This window comes from Pleurodeles waltl, chromosome 1_2 (assembly GCF_031143425.1).
Source record: "Pleurodeles waltl isolate 20211129_DDA chromosome 1_2, aPleWal1.hap1.20221129, whole genome shotgun sequence".
Taxonomy (NCBI): domain Eukaryota; kingdom Metazoa; phylum Chordata; class Amphibia; order Caudata; family Salamandridae; genus Pleurodeles; species Pleurodeles waltl.
Genome location: NC_090437.1, coordinates 747721288 through 747740474, shown reverse-complemented (window position 1 = coordinate 747740474; position 19187 = coordinate 747721288). Strand labels below are relative to the sequence as shown.

The 19187-nt window shown below is 41.3% G+C and overlaps 1 protein-coding gene across 1 annotated transcript in view; it reads right to left on the bottom strand.

Annotated features, from left to right (window-relative positions):
* Nucleotides 1–19187, bottom strand: part of RXFP1 (relaxin family peptide receptor 1) — a 1416786-nt gene that overhangs the window by 68127 nt on the left and 1329472 nt on the right. The window contains exon 16 of the mRNA XM_069243319.1: nt 11600–12010. Coding sequence (XP_069099420.1) covers nt 11600–12010 — 411 coding nt within the window. The remainder of the gene's footprint in view (nt 1–11599; nt 12011–19187) is intronic.

The following is a 19187-nucleotide window of genomic DNA, read 5'->3' as shown; positions in this document are numbered from 1 at the left end:
CTGTTATTCCCCTTTGCAGTCTTCCTGTACTCACTCAAGAGGTGTGGACAGGAAAATGAGCAATGTGTCCTCTGTGGTCACTCAAGACTGGTTTGGGGCAGATCATCTCTCACTGTGATTGGTGCCTGGCAGACTACAAGGGTAAGGAGGAGGTAAACTTGGGTGCTAGCTACATCTGCCTATGAAAGGGTAGTCATGGGCACAGCACAGATGGTCATCCTGCCAATGGAACCAAACACCTCCCCACAACTAAGGCCTGTGTCTCAGCTCTTGGAGGAAGATCATACTTCACCAAAGATGCTATTCTTTTTGGCTCTTGAGTGACAATTTGAAGCTCATACAAATGGCGTCTAGAAGAAAAGGGTGACTTTTTAAGACTCACCTGTCTAAAATGTTTATTACAAACCCGGCTTTACTAGTGAAATGGGATTGTAATAAATATCTTAGAAATTCCAAGAATTAACTTTGTAGGTGTGTCCTAGATGAAGGTGACATTATTAAATTTATTATTGCATCCCAATGCTTTCCTATGAACAGCTAAGTCTGCTAGAATTAAAATAGCCTTTGAAGTCTTGAGGGAACATGTTTAACATTAAACAATTAAATTTCCTACTTTTAAATGCCATGCACCCTGCCTGTCGGGCACTAAGGGCCAGATGTAGGAAACTCTTTACGACTCGCAAACGGCAAAAAATGCCGTTTGCGAGTCGCAAATGTGAGTTTCCAATGCAGAAATGCATTTTGCGAGTCGGGATCGACTCGCAAAATGCATTTCCGAATCGCAAATAGGAAGGGGTGTTCCCTTCCTATTTGCGATTCACAGTGGTATGCAATACCATTTGCGACCGCATACCATCCACTTGAAGTGGATGGTAACCCACTCGCAAATTGGAAGGGGTCCCCATGGGACCCCTTCCCCTTTGTGGATGGACCACAAATTATTTTTTCAGGGCAGGTAGTGGTCCAAGGGACCACTACCTGCCCTGAAAAAATACAGAAACTAAAGGTTTCTGATTTTTTTTTTAAGTGCAGCTCGTTTTCCTTTAAGGAAAACGGGCTACACTTAAAAAAAAAACTGCTTTATTTATAAGCAGTCACGAACATGGAGGTCTGCTGACTACAGCAGGCCTCCATGTTTGCGAGTGCCCATAGTCGCTATGGGGCCGCAATTTGCGACCCACCTCATTAATATTAATGAGGTGGGTCTTTGCGACCCCATACCGACTCGCAGACGGTGTCTGAGACACCGTTCTGCATACCAAATAGCGAGTTGCAATTTGCGAGTCGGAAGGACTCGCAAATTGCAACTCGCTATTTGTTTTTTTGCTACATCTGGCCCTAAGTTCTTTTTAGAGGTAACCTAATCATATTTAAAAAGAGTATTTAGGCCTGTGAAAAGAGGTGGTTTTGACAGGTCTAATTTGCAGTTTTTTAATTGCATGAACAGGCTTCAGTGGTAGGCCTGCAGACATGCTTTCACTTTCACTCTACTCTGTTGTTGCATATAAAAATTTTACGATAGCACTTGAAATCTTTATGCGGAATATTTTGAAAAATTATAAATCTCACAAATACTGACTAGTGTCAGTGTGGCATTTCATAAGACAGGTGATTGGTCTTCTCAGCAAGTCATATCACTGGAGTATTTATTTATTTATTCATTCACTCAGAAAGGATTGCAAAAGGCACTGTTTAGAATTACTGTAGGGTGAAATAATGACACAGCAGAGAGTGGTTTGTTTTTTAAATACAGATATTGTGAGAGAAGGACCATTTGTTTCCCGGGAGAATAACCTCTGGCTCCTTCTTGAGTTTTGATGATGAGCCAAACCTTAGCCAATTCTGTAGACATGCATTTTGAGGGTGAAGATGACCAATTTGTAGCTTATGTTAAACTTGAATTGTGGCACATCTGTTTGCGCTAAATATGTAATGTTCCTTTTAAAATGTCTGTGAGAAAGTGTTCCTTTTTGCATGTTCACCACCAATTTTTGTGGACTGATGCTGCTGGTTTTTAAGCTGTATGTGCTGGGGTATTGTTGTCCAGTACCCATTTCACATGTCTGGACTCCTATTCCATAGTTCAATTTACTAATGTATAGTGTGATATTTAACATTCCAGTATAGTATATGGTTTAAGAAATTATACAAATGCCATAAAAAGATAAATGTCACTCATATATTCCAGCACAAAGTGAGCCTTGTTTCCCACAAAGTATGGTGCTGGTATTTGAAAGTGTAACATTTAAGGTTTTCATATTCCTACAGTGACCACCCTCAAAGCGATTTTCACTTTTAGAGCTGCCCCTTTGAAGAAAAAGCTAAAGCACAATTCAGGTGTTAATATTTTATGTTTGGTTCAGACTGGAAGGGTGGAAGGGTTAGATTTACCATTATGACTCCAATCCTAGCAACAGTGGGGAAAACATTGTAATTTGGAGGTGCTAGATATACCATTTAATGCCTACTCTTTAAAATAAACATTTAAGTATAGAACAAAATAAAAATATTTTAAACGTAATAAACATATTCAAAGCAAAACATACACTCATTACAGATAAATATAATTTAATGGAATGGAAACAAAACAAATAAATCACAAAATTGATGTCAAAAATCTTAAAGTAAAAATATTTAAAATGTAAACAGCTCTCTACTACTCAAACAAACCCACTAGCAAACAAAACAAATTTTAAAAACTTATGGATAAATCATTACAAATATTAAATTTACTATTGAGTAAAACAAAAAGAAATTGAAAACAAAAAATATAAAAAATTTCAAAATGGTATTATTGAATACACTGATCAATGAATTAAAAATGTTTGACAAACGATAAATAATTAACATAGCAATTAATCAATTACATAATTTACATAATAAATTACCACTTAATATTTTAATTAACATAAAACATTATATTTTCAATTACTTCCTACCTTAATCCACTACAAACTCAATAACCACTACTAAATTAAGTTAATTATTACATTAAAAGAAAATGATCCCTAAAGATTATAAGCTATACAAAAAATAATTTAAGAACAGTATCAGTTAAACAATCAATCAATCAATCAAATATTTGTTGAGCGCGCTACTCACCCGGTAGGGTCTCAAGGCGCTGGGGTGAGGGGGTGCTACTGCTCGAAGAGCCAGGTTTTGAGGTGCTTTCTGAAGGACAGGAGGTCCTGGGTCTTGCGTAGGTTGGTGCAGAGGGAGTTCCAGGCTTTGGCGGCGAGGTGGGAGAAGGACCTGCCGCCGGATGTGGTGCGGTGAATGCGAGGGACTGTTGCGAGGGCGAGGTCGGCGGAGCGGAGTTGGCATGTCAGGATGTGAAAGTTAAGTTGATCGTTGAGGTAGGCCCGTCCGGTGTCGTGGAGGGCCTTGTGAGCGTGGATTAGGATTTTGAAGATGATCCTTTTGTTGATGGGTAGCCAGTGTAGGGTTCGGATGTGGGCGGAGATGTGTTAGTGGCGAGGGAGGTTGAGATGAGACGTGCTGAGGCATTCTTGATGCGCTGGAGATTTCTCTGGAGCTTGGCTGTTGTTCCCGTGTAAAGGGCGTTGCCGTAGTCCAGTCTGCTGCTGACAGGGCATGGGTGACCATTTTGCTGGCTTCTACGGGAATCCACTTGAAGGTCTTGCGGAGCATACGAAGGGTGTTGAAGCATGCAGATGAGATGGCGTTGACTTGCTGGGTCATGCAGAGGGAAGAGTCTAGTAAGAAGCCGAGGTGGTGGGTGTCGGGGGTGGCCCCAGGGTGGGTGGCCACCAGGAGTCATCCCATGCTGACTTGTTGGGTCCGAAGAGGATGATATCGTTTTTTTCTGAGTTCAGCTTGAGGTGGCTTGCTGTCATCTAGGTAGTGATGGCGAGAAGTCCGGTGTGGAGGTTGCTCTTGGCAGTTGCGGGGTACCTCGCAAGGGAGAAGATGAGCTGGGTGTCGTCAGCGTAGGAAATGATATTAAGGCCATGGGGTCGGACGATGTTGGCAAGTGGAGCCATGTAGATATTGAAGAGGGTGGGGCTGAGTGAGGCTCACTGGGGGACTTGGCATATGGTCTTGGTGGCCTTTGACCGGAATGAGGGAGGCGAACTCTTTGTGTTCTCTCAGAGAGGAAGAAGGAGAGCCAGTCCAGGGCTTTGTGGCGGATTCCGGTGTCGAAGAGGCATGTGCGAAGGGTTTGGTGGCATACGGTGTCAAAGGCTGCGGAAAGGTCAAGAAGGATGAGGGCAGCTATTTCACCTTTGTCCATCCTGGTCCTGATGTCGTCAGTGTAGGCTATAAGGGCGGTCTCAGTACTGTGGTTTTTTGCGGAATCCAGACTGGGAGACGTTGAATTGCTTTTGTCCTCCAGGAAGCGGGAGAGTTGGTTGCTGACTATCTTCTCTATGACCTTTGCGGGGAAGGGGATTAGAGAGATAGGTTGGTTGTTTGTGAGGTCTTCGGGTCAGATTTGTTTTTTTTTAGCAAGGCGTTGACTTCGGCGTGTTTCCAGCTTTCTGGAAAAGTGGCGGTCTCGAAGGAGCTGTTGATGATGGACAACTCACAACTAAAGAAAATACAAAAAAACTAAATTTTACATAACTTTTTAGCCGAATCCCCTAAAAAGCCAACAACCTGCTACTGAATTAAGCATTACTGATTAAATGCAAACAAAATAAATTCCACGTTAAATAATTACACATTACACAAAAAATATAAAAACTGGTATTATCAGAATTGTAATAACTAAAAATTATATAATTATTGTACTAAATTAATTAGTGTGTGTGTGTGCGGTGGTGTTGGAAGTCAATAATTCCCCTTTCCATCCTTGAAGGAATGTAACTCCAGTCCTTGACCAGAGTAACTTTATGACTGTTTGTAAGAAGGAAAAGGGACAGATTAGAGTTTGGTAATGCCAACAAACATCCATGTTACAGACATGAAAGGCAATCATTGTTATGATTATTATGACTTTTTACCTTCTCGGTATTCTCCATCTTGAGTTACTGGTGCTAATCACTCAATCAAAAGTGAATTTATGTGATTAATAGAAGGCACATTTAGTTTACATTGTTATGCTCTGCAACATGACAATCAAGTATTGCTTCAATATATTTGCAGTATTTATTCTAAATGCTAACTCGTCTATTTGACATTGCCTGTTATTGTTTGGTAAAGAGTTTCTAGATGTTGATAACTACATCTCCCATTTGTTGTTGTTCAAAAGAACACAGCCTTGCAGAATTAAAATAAGTGAAAAGGCACCACGCCTCTTTCTGTTAATTGTTTATTGTGAGAGTTGTGACAACAAAGAAATAATGTTATAAAACCTGAGCACAAAGGGTGAGGAGTTAGAGAATTTCATCTTAGGCGACAGCAGGGCAGACTGGATGAACTTGTCAGGGCAGCTGGTCTTGAACAACAAGAATGGAAGGTCTTGCTGTTAAACTGAACATAAAAGACATGTATGTGAGTGCGAACCATCAGAAACTTTAAATAGGTTTTTATTTTTTGCTATGGTATAATTAGCTTTGCACTTAGAAGTAGCAGAATTGGGGTACAATTGCTATAAATGTATTGTTATGTAAGGGATAGAGCACCCCCCTTCCGTACATTATAAGGATATTGCAAGTCACCAAGAAGTTCAATAACCATTGAGAGGAACAAGACCAAAGGCTGAGTTATTTTATAAAGTTATGGAACTCCAATGTGCAATACCCTTATAATGTATGGCAGGTGGTACTTTATCCCATATAATACATAGTCACACGAACACTTTTCCCACAAACCACTTAAAACCTTGATATGTAGCTCTATCATATGAAAAAGCAAGCATGTTTCCAAATATGAAGAATAAAAATAAAACCTCTAGTATAAAATCAAACACATCTATTAGATTTGTATTGCAAACAGATATTACAAACATTTCAATACATCAGTTTTTTAAAAGAAAAAATCTGCAGTAGCTCGGAATGTGTAGAAACATGCAGAAAGATTCTAGCTTTTCTCTAACTATCTAAGGAGTGCAAAAAATAAACATTCTCTCTCTGCTTGTCATTGTAAGCAAGAAAAATACAGCACAAGAAAGAAAAGCACCGTTCCATTAAGTGCTTTACACAGCTGCTTTAAATATGCTCTGAGTCCTGATCTGCCTTTCACCTTGGCTGCTGGCTCTAGTAGCCGACATTATGATATCAAAACTTGAATTTAATAACTTATAATAGTCAAGTTCTTGTGTCTTTTCTTAATAATCGGCGACTGTCTGTACGTCACCAATCTCTGATTATAAAGGAACTAGAGACTGATGTTTATACAGGAATTACAGAATATCATGTATTATAAAAGTATAACAGCAACCGTGTTGAAGCATGTCCTCTTGTTCATGCTTTTGGTAAACTTTGCTGTCATCATTTTATGTGTCTTTATTGTGGTTATAACTCATATCATGTGCACTAGATTAGGATTTTGATTTTGAAATAAATCTTTTTAAATGGATTTTTTATTTTCTAGTGTCCTCAAGTGTGTTATTCATGAATGAAAAAGGATGCAGGGCTCCACTAACTATATAATGTTTCATGTGATTGATTGTTACCTGAAGCACATCCCACACAAATATTGCTCAGTGGGTTGTGGGATGGTTGCAGTGCAACTGGTTGCCTGTTTCAAGCTGTCACATTGACTGAGTCCTTAGTGTCAGGGGGTCTAGAAAACTGAACTCTATTTCTAGAACAATCTAGAAAACATATCATCATGACTTGGAGTGTTGCTTAAGAGGGATTTATGACTGAGGGTTTCTCAACATTCATGAAGGAGAAATTTGCAGTATTAAATCCATTTGTGCATGCCTGAGATCCTTCTAACAATTCATGGCAGGCATAAACAGAGTTATTTTCAGCCATGAATAGGGATCAGAATCAGAAGTTGGAATTATTCAAGGGGGGGAATAACACAGTGAACAGCAATTCAAAGATACTCAGAAAGAGGCATTCAATTAATAATTACATTTCTACTTATTGTTCAGACATCTGGTGGAATATGTGACTAATATTATTTTAATGTGCTTTGCAGACAGTGAACACTGTGAGGGTGCTGGTGCACTCTGCAGGTGACAGCATTGTCACCGGCTCGATTACGAGCTGGAGACAAAGCTGTAACCTGTTTCTTGCTAGGCCAGTGGGTAGACTGCAAACCTATCAGGAAACCCATAATAGCTCTGGTGGGGAGGTTGCTGCATAGGCGGCGGCCACCCGGTCTGGAGTTAGGCAGAGGGAGTTTTCCGTCCTCCAAACTTGTAATCAATCCCTTAGTGATGTGCGCAATGTAAACCTTATCCTGTGTGTGATTTAATAAACTATAATGTTGATAGCGTATAATAGAACCCAAGACACCCAAACAGTGCACACAACTAGTGACATGCCTCTTAGTTCACTATTGTATTATAGTCAGTGTGGGTGGAAGGAAACATTAATGTTTCTTAAATTCATGTTTAAAAAATATCTCTTTCAAAATAAAAACACTTCTCAATGCACTGATATAATCTAATGTACTAAGGTGAAACGGTTCTGCATGTTAAAGAAATACAGTTTTTGAATTTTGAAGACACTTTGTGATATTTTTATATGTTTGTTGCAAGATGTCTTAAAATTAAAGGGTTCCTAAACTTGAGTGGTACAGGGAATCTTAATTACTTCCTTTCTCTAACTTCAATTAACCTGAAAACAAATGCTTGCCTGTTTATTTAACATTTTTAATGTCACAGTTGAGTCAAGTTAACCGCAACTCAGTGCTGCTGTTGACCAGGAGGCCACAGCTAAAGGTCTGGCTATACTTTGAGTATCACTGATTTAAATGTTATTGAAAACGTTCGGCCTTTGCCAGCAAATTACGCAATTCAGTGGGAAGACAGTTTTTTGAATCTTGTTGTCAGAACGCAACTAATTACATTTCTCATATTCAGTATTTTGAAAACTTAATGGAGTGTTCACTTGACTAGCAAATGTACAGCTGAATATTCTACCATTGCACTTTTATCCTGTGTGCAAGTACTGCGAGGTAAGAATCTACTCTCTTGTATGTGTGTGACCTTAACAATGCCAGGAACAATTGCAAAAGTGATTGTTAGAAATGGGGTCTCTAGTTGGCAGTGGTCAGACCCTGTCCCAGTAGAGACCCTCACTCTAGTCAGGGGAAGGGAGTCACACATCTGAGATAACCCCTGCTCACTCCCATGTTAGCTTGGCACGGGCAGACAAGCTTATCTTAGAGGCAATGTGTAAAGTATTTGTACACACACACACACACACACACACACACACAGTAAAACAGTGAAGACACCACAAAAGTAGCCCACACCAGTTTAAAAAAATAGCCAACACCTATTTGAGTAAAACAAGACCCTGAGACTTCTCAACAGGAGGCAAGCTCAGTTCAAGCCCTTGGAGAACCTTGGAAAGCAGAGCGTAGAAAGCGAAGTCCATTCCTTTCATTCCCAGGACAGAAGCCGCAAGCAGCAGGCCAGCACAGCAAAGCAAAAGGCTTAGTGACAGTCCCTCCTACAGCATCCAGCTCTTCTTCCCGGCAGAATGTCCTCAGTCCAGAAGTGTTCTAACTATGTGGGGCCACCAGAGGTCCAGTACTTATACCCATTCCTGTCTTTGAGGTAGGCAACTTCAAAGAGAAGTCTTTGTAGTGCATAAGACCATGCATTTCCCTGCCCTGGCCCCAGACACACACTCCAGGGGGTTGGAGACTGCATTGTGTGAGGACAAGCACAGCCCTATTTCGGTGCAAGAGTCACCTGCTTCCACCACTCTAGCTCAGGAAGACCTATCAGCCCAGTTATGGGCCATCAGGTATGCAGGGCACACCTCAGCTCCCTTTGTGAGGCTACCTAGAGTGAATACACAAACAGCCCAACTGTCATCCTAACCCAGACGTGTATTCCACAGACAGGAACAGTCACAGAATGGTTAAGTAAGAAAATCCCCACTTACTAAAAGTAGCATTGTCAAAGTTACAATTCAAAAACCAACTTCACCAAAAGAAGTATTTTTAAATTGTGAGTTCAAAGATCCCAAACTCCCTCCATATTTCTATCTACTCCCTAGGGGCAATTACACTTATGTTTCATAGCAATCCCTATGTTACCCCATGGGAGAGATAGGCCTTGCAATAGTGAAAAACAAATTTAGCAGTAATTCACTATTGGAACATGTAAAACATACCAGTACATGTCCTAGATTTTAAATACACTGCACCCTGCCCCTGGGTCTGCCTTGGGGCTACTTTAGGGGTGACTTACATGTAGTAAACAGTTTGGGCCTGGCAAGTGGGTGCACTTGCCAGGTCAAAATGGATGTTTAAAAACTGCAGGGACAGACACTGCAGAGGCAGGTCTGAGACATGTTTACAGGGCTACTCATGTGGGTGGCACAACCAGTGCTGCAGGCCCTCTAGTAGGATTGGTTTACAGGCCCTGGGCACACATAATGCTGGGCACACATAATGCACTTTACTAGAGACCTACTAGTAAATCAGATCAAACATGCCAATCATAGAGGAACTAATCACCAATGTAATTTACTCAGGGACCTCTTGCACTTTAGCACTGGTCAGCAGTGGCCAGAATCCTAAAGCCAGCAAAGCCAAAATGCAGCACACAGTCAAAAACAGGTCAGAGGCACAACGTCTGGGGGTAACCCTGCAAAAAGGGTAATTTACAACGGTGATATTACCAGAAACATCTGGAAAAAGAAGAGATTGTAATACCGTGGCTAGTCTTAGTATGTCTACTCAATAATAAAATCGTGAGTGGTGGAGGTGTGTGATCCAAGTGCCATGAACATTCTATTGCATTATTAAAACGTTGTCATTCCTTGTCTGAGGATACACAAATACATTAAAAGTTTAATCAAGTTTGAAAAGAATTAACATGTAGCTCCAAAGCTCTATTCAAATGGAAACTGTTGCACACATTTCTTGTGCCTCTTATGGGCTTTGTTTTCAATTCTTCCTGAGACAATGGTGATATCAAGTGATAAACAAACTTCTCTTATTTCCAAAGCTGAAATTTAGATGCAAAAGATTAGCATACTAAATACAGAGGCTGATTTGATAACTTAATGAAGGACATTGAACTGAGAGTTAAGAAATTGTTACATAGGAAAATCTCCAAGACACTACACAAGTTTTCCTCCCTGAAAAATAGGTCATTTCATAAATGTTATTATTAAAATATTGTGTATAAACTGTGCAGCTACTTATATGCTTTAAGGTAGCCATAGCGTGTTTTATTTACATGTTAACCTTTTAATTAATTTTGATATGTAAAAAACAATCCCTACAAACATGAACACAAGACGAAAACCAATTAAATAAATGAGCCCAATGTGACCTGAAAATCAGATGAATTGTTACATTATTTCAAAGGAATAGCATGGACATCTTCATCCAAACATTGCTCCCTTATATCCCATGCATACTTCAGAGAAAGGATTAGCTGTTGTGTAAAGTTAATTCAATATTTATATGTTATCAGTGTGCGGAGTGCACTGCAGAGGGTCTCAACTATATTCACTATTTGGACTATATGCTCCCAGAACAGGCACTAGATATTACTTGTCCTAATTCTTGGGGCTTGCGGTAATGCACACATCTCAGCCCTTTCATTGCAATATACCACATCATGAAGCCCACCTGGGTGCCTCAGTAGGGGCCCCTCAACCATGCTCTGGCAACAGGCCACCGGACCAGCACTAGTAGTATTGCCACCATCTTTCTTCTTGGGCGGGGAAGATCAGCAACATAACTCAAGAGTAGCGGGAGGGGGATGAAGGCAAGCTGTGTGTTTGCAATCTCATTATTTGTGAGTGTCACGTCGGGCCAGAAAGCACGGTTTGGGGGACAGCTACAGGCCAGGTGCATAAAACCAGCAGGGTTTGTGGAGCATCTGACATGCTCAGGGAGCCGACTGATCCACCTGACGTAGTATCCCAGGGGTACAGTATACTCTATAAAATGAACATGTACGAGTATATTCCTTTGATTTATGGAAACGTCCTTTATGTGACCACAACAGTTACTCTAAATCCTAGCAGGTAGGTCCGTTCCCAGGACCCCCACACCTCCTCCTTACCACAGAGAGCAGACTTTCTGTCATTTTAGATATTCACGACACCCAGCCCACAAAATGAGACAGACCTGCATCAACAGAGCAAACTCCTGCGGCTCTCCACCACACTGAGGCAACATGGCACAACCTGAAGTATGTCAAGAGAACAAGGGCATTAATCACACCTAATGTCTTGAATTGCTGAAGGCTGAGGAAGTTACCATCTACAAATAAACGGTCCAGTGTAGTGATACCAAGTCGTGAAAGTGTAGCACATACTGACTTCTCAGCTGTAGGGGCCAAAGCTGGGTTATTTAGAATAGGCATCTCGGAGGAGTAGACTGTGTGGAAGACCAGCCTGTATCACCAGTGAGTACATCATCTAGTCTGTACAACGGGGCCTATTGTTCAAAACACTGATCAGTTCAACCAAAACCTCACCTGGCTGTTTAGAGTAATACTAATGCAGTCTAGTGACATTAAGTAGAAAGCAGCCCTTACCCAAAAAGATGATGACTGAATAAATCTGTGCAGCTGTGCTTTCTGGCTTCTCCGAATGAAGCGGGAAGCAGACCCCGTTGGTACCATAGTAGTTCTGGAAGAAGTCCTTGTTGCTCAGTGGGATGAAAGCCACCACAAATCCAATAATCCAGATAAGAATCAGTGTGGCGACTGTCCGACACTTTCCCGGCTTTAGGCATCTGAACGGATAGACTATGCAGATGTATTTTTCCAAAGTCAAGTAAGTCAGCAGTAAAACAGAAACTTCAGTGGAAAGAATTGCCAAAGAACCGACCAAACGGCACTGTGTGCTGTCCATCCAAGCTTGAGCATTCCTGTTGTATTCACCTCGATACTTAAGGTCGAAATAGCCGATTACCAACAAATATACTCCCATGAGACAATCAGCACCTGGCGATGAACATAATAGCAGACATTTTATTATCGCACAATGACTGCTTTACAATCTGTATTAATGGATTACATCTCTGACAAGGAACATGAGCAGGAGTAGGACTGATTTGTTATGTACAGGATATAGCACCCCGTGTATAAAATTGGGTTCATTTTTATGGGCCTTAAAGAAGGCAAGTCTAGACATCAAATAAATAAAATACTATTCAAAGACTGGGTCGCAAAAGGCTTGTTGAACTGCACTGAGTTTTTCCTCGTAGTATTTTTTTTTTTAATTCAGAGGAGACGGGGTCCCAAGGGATCACATCCCTTTTGCGAATGACTTACCTCGCAAATTGGGAGTTCAATAACTTTTCAATGGCTACTTTTGGTATTTTGGTCTTTAACCATTGATATCTCCAGGGCCAACAGCAAGTTCCTCCAAATAGCAATTCCTTATCGTTTTCTAAACCCATTTTAGGAGTTGGAAAAAAGATACAGACTCCTAAAATGTGTATAGTACATTGCAAAAAGCATTTTTGCGCTTACATACTCCAATCAGAAAGTTAGCAACCACAAAAATTATTTCTAAATGTGGCCTGTGATATCCCCACAAGAGTCAGTGCGAGACTTGCAAATGTTTATTTGCCAGGTATCACATAAGTGATCTTCCTGCTGCCCCCCTCAAGTCATTCATTATCTTTCGAATTTTCTTTTACCTTTTCAGAAAATATTAGTCTGTTCACAAGGCTTTAAAGGAAAAATTAATTCAGACAATTTAACTTCCATGACACAGATTCACTGGGCTTTGGCAAACTACTTTAGCATCTAAGCAGCACTTAGGTTAAGAAACTGAATCATTTGCTAGATCAGTTTCAAATTTGTCATTCATAAAATGAGAATTTGCACTCATTAATGGTGTCCCATACTAAACGAAACCAGTGTTGCAGAATTTTAGGTGCGACAAATGTCTTCACAATGATTGGTTATGCGTATTTAAAGCTGGGACACCTGCTGAATGCAGGGAACATCTTAAAATTATCTAATTTGTGTGTATTGTCAAAACTATTACAGGCCGTGTTCCGGATAGGAAAGTGGAGAGGGCACCTCCAAAACTGAGGTGGATGTATAGTTAATGTTTCCCCGTGAACAAAAATGTTTTCTCCACTGAGAAACAGAAATACAGTTAATTTGTGCAAATGTATTGAATTGTTTAATTTATATATGCGAAAATAGACACTTTCTGCAGTTCCGAAGGAGATCGTGTTTGTGCATGTCAGCATTCTAGGTAAATTCAACAGTCTCAGCTTCCAGGCTTACTCCCGGATTTTGTTGTGAATTAAAAAACACACATGGACATTTGCTACAGCTGTAAGAATAACTCTTCAGCTGCAACTTTCTGACTTTCTTGGTGAATCAGACCTAAATTCCTTCCATTGCACACAATGCATGCCCTAGCTCACACAGAACACCATGTTGTTCTCTAGAGAGCGCATTTCTTTGTTTCTGTACCAGTAGCAAATTGGTGTTTTGAGCGTGCAGCGACGGCGTGTACTGTGTGCATTTGTAACCTTAAGTAGGTGAATTTCAAGGGATTTTTTTCACATTTGAGTCTGAACCATACCTCAGTTTTTAACTGTTTTTTTTTCAGAGAATTTCCTTATTTTTATGATGTAATGAATTTCCAACCCTAGTTGCACACGGCCTTTATTCTTGGGCTCGGTACAAAGGGCATCTCTCTTCCTGGTTTATGTGGACATCATGAGAGATTCTCTTCTTAGATTGTCTCACTGAAATTAAATGTTATAATGTGTTGATGGAACAAAATATAGTACATTATTGCTTTGATGTTTAAGCGTTTAAATCTGTTTACATGTATTTTCGTCCATGGAATCATTATGCAGTTACATGTAATTTTAACTGAGGCACAGGACACTTGATAAAAGGCACCTACAATATTGTGATATTAGTAATGTACAACCTGCCTAGTGTTTGTTTTTCGCAATCGGGTATGACTCTGGATTATTTTGAATATGGGGATTGCATAAGAAGTGTCTTAAGTGTCTTAAAATTGAGCACATAGCATTCCCTGGTTATGTACAAAACAGAAATGTAAATAATACAGTTCAGAAACACTAAACTCAGTTTCGTTTTTGAGGACACTATTTGCAGGGTCCCTTAAATATGACACGTGATGCAACATCTTTCAAATATTAATACTGTTATTGTTTTTCTATGATTTTGTTGGCTATGCTTGTTTGGAATCAGTTATACATTTCACAACCAATGTACTGCATTTGGTTCTTTGTTTAAACTGTGGCTGCTATCGGGGGAGTGCTTCACAGGGAACTGAGAAAGCCTGGGGGGGAAACGGGTTTATACTACTTTCACCTAAACTGCTAACATGAGTGTAGAACTATATCTGGGCAAGCAGCAGAATGAAAGTGACATATTTGTTTAAAAAGCTAGTTATAAACATAATTTCCATAACCCTAAAACTAAATAAAGTAAGAACATATCGACTCATAGAGAAATTAAATTTGCATTATCTACCATCAAAAACTAATTTTGCAAGGTTGCCACCTTTTCTCAAATTTCATCACTGTGAAATCATTGGCTTTATCCCTTTTCTCTAACTCACCTTCTTTTCTTTCAGAGGAATGGACATTCTAGAATTTTTGGGAGCCTTTATCTCCAGGTGGTGGCAGCAGATATGTTCAGAAGCTGTGGGTTTTAATTGCATTCTTGTGGGTAGAAGGTGGACTTTGATGGGTAGAGACAGGTACCTTGGTACCTCTTATCTGTGGCAGGAAAATCAGGCACCCAGACACTGTTTCACTCCTCACCATGTGAGCTCCAGTGCCAGACTTTTGTTGCAGAGAATTATGGGCGGAGACATGATGGGAACGGGGATGAAGGGGCACAGTGTTAGTCTGTAAAGAAGGGCAGATAATTGTTTTGTCCATCATCAGGCGATCAAGACCACACATGCCTGCTCACCTATTTCTTAGGACTGTGTGATGTTCTACTTGTTCTACCAACAACCCTCACCCTCTACCCCCTCAAATTGCAGGCAGCCCCAAAAAGCTCACCAACTATATCTGATTATGGGGGTAAGAAGTGGTCTTGGTTGACTGCAGCAGCTCTGAAAAGTATCACAGAGACTGTGGCCATCCATTGTGGAGGTTGGTTGTCCACACAGTACGAGGTTCTAGGGAAAAAAGACATCATGCAGGAAGCTGGAATCCATGGCCAGATCATCTCTGCCTTTAGAGCATAAGTCACTCCAGTGGGAACCCACCCTCACTCTCACAAACATCCCAGATATCACCAATTAGCAATCAGGGAAATGCCAATAAAAAGGTACAACCAAAGAAGGTCTCAGCTACTTCCTTGGTACAAGAGACACTCTGAAAAGACTGCTTCTATTTGGCCAGATTTCCTTCTATTTTCTTCCTTTTTTTAGATTGAGCCTGCTACACAGTGCCTGTGCTGTCTGTTGTGAGGCATATTGTGGCTTACCAAGAACATAGAGGGGCTTGGAGCCTGCCCATTGTTCCAGCTTGTCAGTCGTATGTTTGTCCTTGCCATGGAGTACTGCCTCTTTGCAATCTCTTTGATTGGTTGGCATTACTGCTTCCACTGTTTGTTTTTTAGCACTTTTTCTTTTGTGCAAAGCACTCCATTAGAGTGTGTGTGTTGTTAAGAAATCAAGAGCACAAAGAGTGCTGCCCCATCGTGGGCATTCTTTACAGTGCAGCATATGAATTCTAGACTAGGGCAGCTTGCTGGTCCGTGTATCTTTGCCATAGGTCACCTATGAATTCAGTCCAGTTCGCCTAGCACCCATAAACATTTAATAGTTCTGTTATGGAGGTTTTTGGCCAGCATAAGACTAAGTTATTATATTGTCTACCATTTTGAAAACACCTACGTTTTTTTATTCAAATTCCTAAATGTGTGCAATATGGTGTTGGTTTAACCCCATTATCAGATAGAAGGCTCAAAAGGATTCATCCTTATGAAAATAGGTAAATAAAAGGCAAAACTGCAAGTCGAAAAAGTCAAATCGGATACACCTGAACTTACAAAAAATTTAATGTGGTACTTACACTATGTCACTGCAACCTTGCGTTCCACAATGACGGCCATAAGAGCATGGGCGTAGGTTGATCATTAAGACTGGAGGGTGTGAGCTACAGATTTTGCAACAATAGCGCCAGCATATAATGTAAAGATACATTATACGACAAGCAGGGCACGAGAGGGGTTAAAGGAGCAGTGTAAATGGAAACGAATGCGCATTGGTAGGTGTCCTAATTGAGAAAAACACATTATTTTGCTAAATAACCAACATTTCTGAAGACTTTCAAAGCAGAGAGGGAGCTGTGTGAGCGTTGTTGTCTGTGTTTATAAAAAAATGCCTTGTGAAATCGGACAGACACCTCACCATACCCGACTGAAAGCCCCTGTACCCAACTATTTAGTAGAAAATACATTTTTTGGGGTGTGTAACACCCCCCCCCACCTTCTTCCCTGCATAAGAGTTTTACTTCCACTAGCATTACACAGTGTCCCTTTCAAGAATGGGTAAATACTTGTGATTCTTCACTTTGAAAGGGTACCTAGGTGCACACGGTGCAACGGACTCACAAAACCTGAAATACTATAGAGATTTTTTTTTAAATAGCACAAACTCATCCCAGTGGAAATGGCACACTTTATCTGAGCACCAGATTATATCACCGAAAGTTAACTTTTTTGCAGGTTTCAAGGAGATTAAGGGGCATATTTATACTTTTTGATGCAAAACTGCACTAACGCAGTTTTGCATCAAAAAGTTTAGCACCGGCTTCCGCTATTTCTGAGTGCCAGCCGGGCGCCATATTTATGGAATGGCGCAAGACGGTGCAATGGGTGGGCTAGCATGAAAATATGGCGTTTCAGTATGGGAGGTTTTGCCCCAAGAAATTACGTTAGGCTGGTTAGAGGCAAAAAAAATGCCTCTAAACAGCCTAGTGTCATTTTCTGACACAAAACCACATGACTCCTGTCTTAGAAAAGACAAGAGTCATGCCCACCACCAAAATGGCCAGCACAGGGGACCAGGGCCCCCACTGACTGGGGGTGAGTGTTTGACTATGTTCAGCATTCCGTCCATCACCTGTTGTTTTTGCTTTGTCGCCCTTAGTGGGAAGGGTATGCCCAGACGTGGGTCCCGTGCTTCCCATGCCACTGGATTCAAGCTAGCCTGGCTGATGAGGGGTGAAACCCCGAAACCGGTCCCAGGATGCTTGTTTCCGGTCCAGTGAGGACCTGGCTTGGCAGTTCGGTCTGGACTGTTCCCATGAGGAACAGGGTCAAGACTGATTTGCATATGGCTGGGTCCAAACTGGGGTGGCATGGTGAGCAAAAGAACGATGGATTAAACCCAGATCTATGACTGGGGGTGAGTGTTTGACAATGTTCAGCATTCCGTCCATCACCTGTTGTTTTTGCTTTGTCGCCCTTAGTGGGAAGGGTATGCCCAGACGTGGGTCCCGTGCTTCCCATTCCACTGGATTCAAGCTAGCCTGGCTGATGAGGAGTGAAACCCCGAAACTGGTCCCAGAATGCTTGTTTCCGGTCCGGTGAGGACCTGGCTTGGCAGTTCGGTCTGGACTGTTCCCATGAGGAACAGGGTCAAGACTGATTTGCATATGGCTGGGTCCAAACTGGGGTGGCATGGTGAGCAAAAGAACGATGGATTAAACCCAGATCTATGACTGGGGGTGAGTGTTTGACAATGTTCAGCATTCCGTCCATCACCTGTTGTTTTTGCATTGCACCCTGTGCCATCCAGGGGATCCCAAGTTGGGCCCCGAATGGCACTTCAATAAAAAAAAAAATACTTACCTATACTTACCCTACTTACTTGGGATGGGGTCCCTCAGCCTCCAGTGTCCCTCTGGTGTGGGTGGAGTTGTTCTTAGGGCTTATGGAGGGCATCTGTGGACCCATTCCATGGTGTTGAACCATGGAAATGGGTCCACAGGTCCCCTAATGCCTGGTCTGACCCAGATGTTAAATAATGGTGCAAACCAAGCTTTGTACCATTATTTAGCCCCTTCTCCAACCCGTGCATCATTTTAGCATGGGGGATAAGTATGAGGCTATAGGGTTAGCACCATTTTTAGATGGAAACGCCTACCTTGCGTCTCATTGGCACATTTAAAAAATGGTGCACACTCCAATATTTTGACGTTAGACATGTGTAACATCAAAATATAAATATGGAGTTAGTTTTGCGCCAAATTTGCGTAAAAAAATTACACAAGTGCGGCGCAAATTTAGTATAAATATGCCCCTATGTCTCTTTTCTAGAACCACACAATGTTAGTGTCGGGAGACGAACCTGGTATTCATATTTCAAATTCAACAGCTCTAGCAGTTATGCCACATCTTCTCGTTTTCAGAGGAGTTGTGAAATGTAGCAAAAGATTTATAATACTTTTGGACCCTAATGAGATCGAAATAAAAATGGATGATGAGCGCACACTTTAAAGAGGTGCAAAAAAGGAGTGAATTTTGATGTTTTTGACAACTTACAAAGAAAATACATTCTCAGCTCCTAATATGCCTGTTCACTGTCAGACCTGTCCCTTCACATTCAGTGCATAGGAGGCCAAAAACATTAAAAAGCACAAGCATAACATAATAACCATAAAAGTTGCAAGGGAACATTTGGGTTCTTGCTGCCCTGCCCTCTCCCTCTGGATTACCTGTTGCAGAGCAGGTTTCAGGCTAAAAAAAGAAGAGGATAGGGAAAGAAAGACGCAGTTCAGTGCTTCATTTGAGTTAGTGGTTTCTGTTGCTGGCCCTTGCACTTAATTGTCGGCACCGCCACTTATGACAGTACGTCACATGACAACGCTGTTTGTCTGATTTAGACGCGAGCACAACAGCAGCTGTTTAATAATTCAATATACCTTACAAAGGCTAATACTCAGGGGCAGCTCCTCTGCAATGGCGAAGGGGCATCGCCCCCTTGGCTAAGAGCCAGGAGATGAAAAATAAAACAGTAGCTTATTATCATTTTATTTTTCATCTGCTGGCTCAGCTAGCAATGCAGGGAGGGTAGGGGCTGGGCCAAGGGAAGTGTGAGGGGGTTTGAGGAGAGAGTGCACCTAAGTGCGCATGTGAGTTTGGCAGGCCA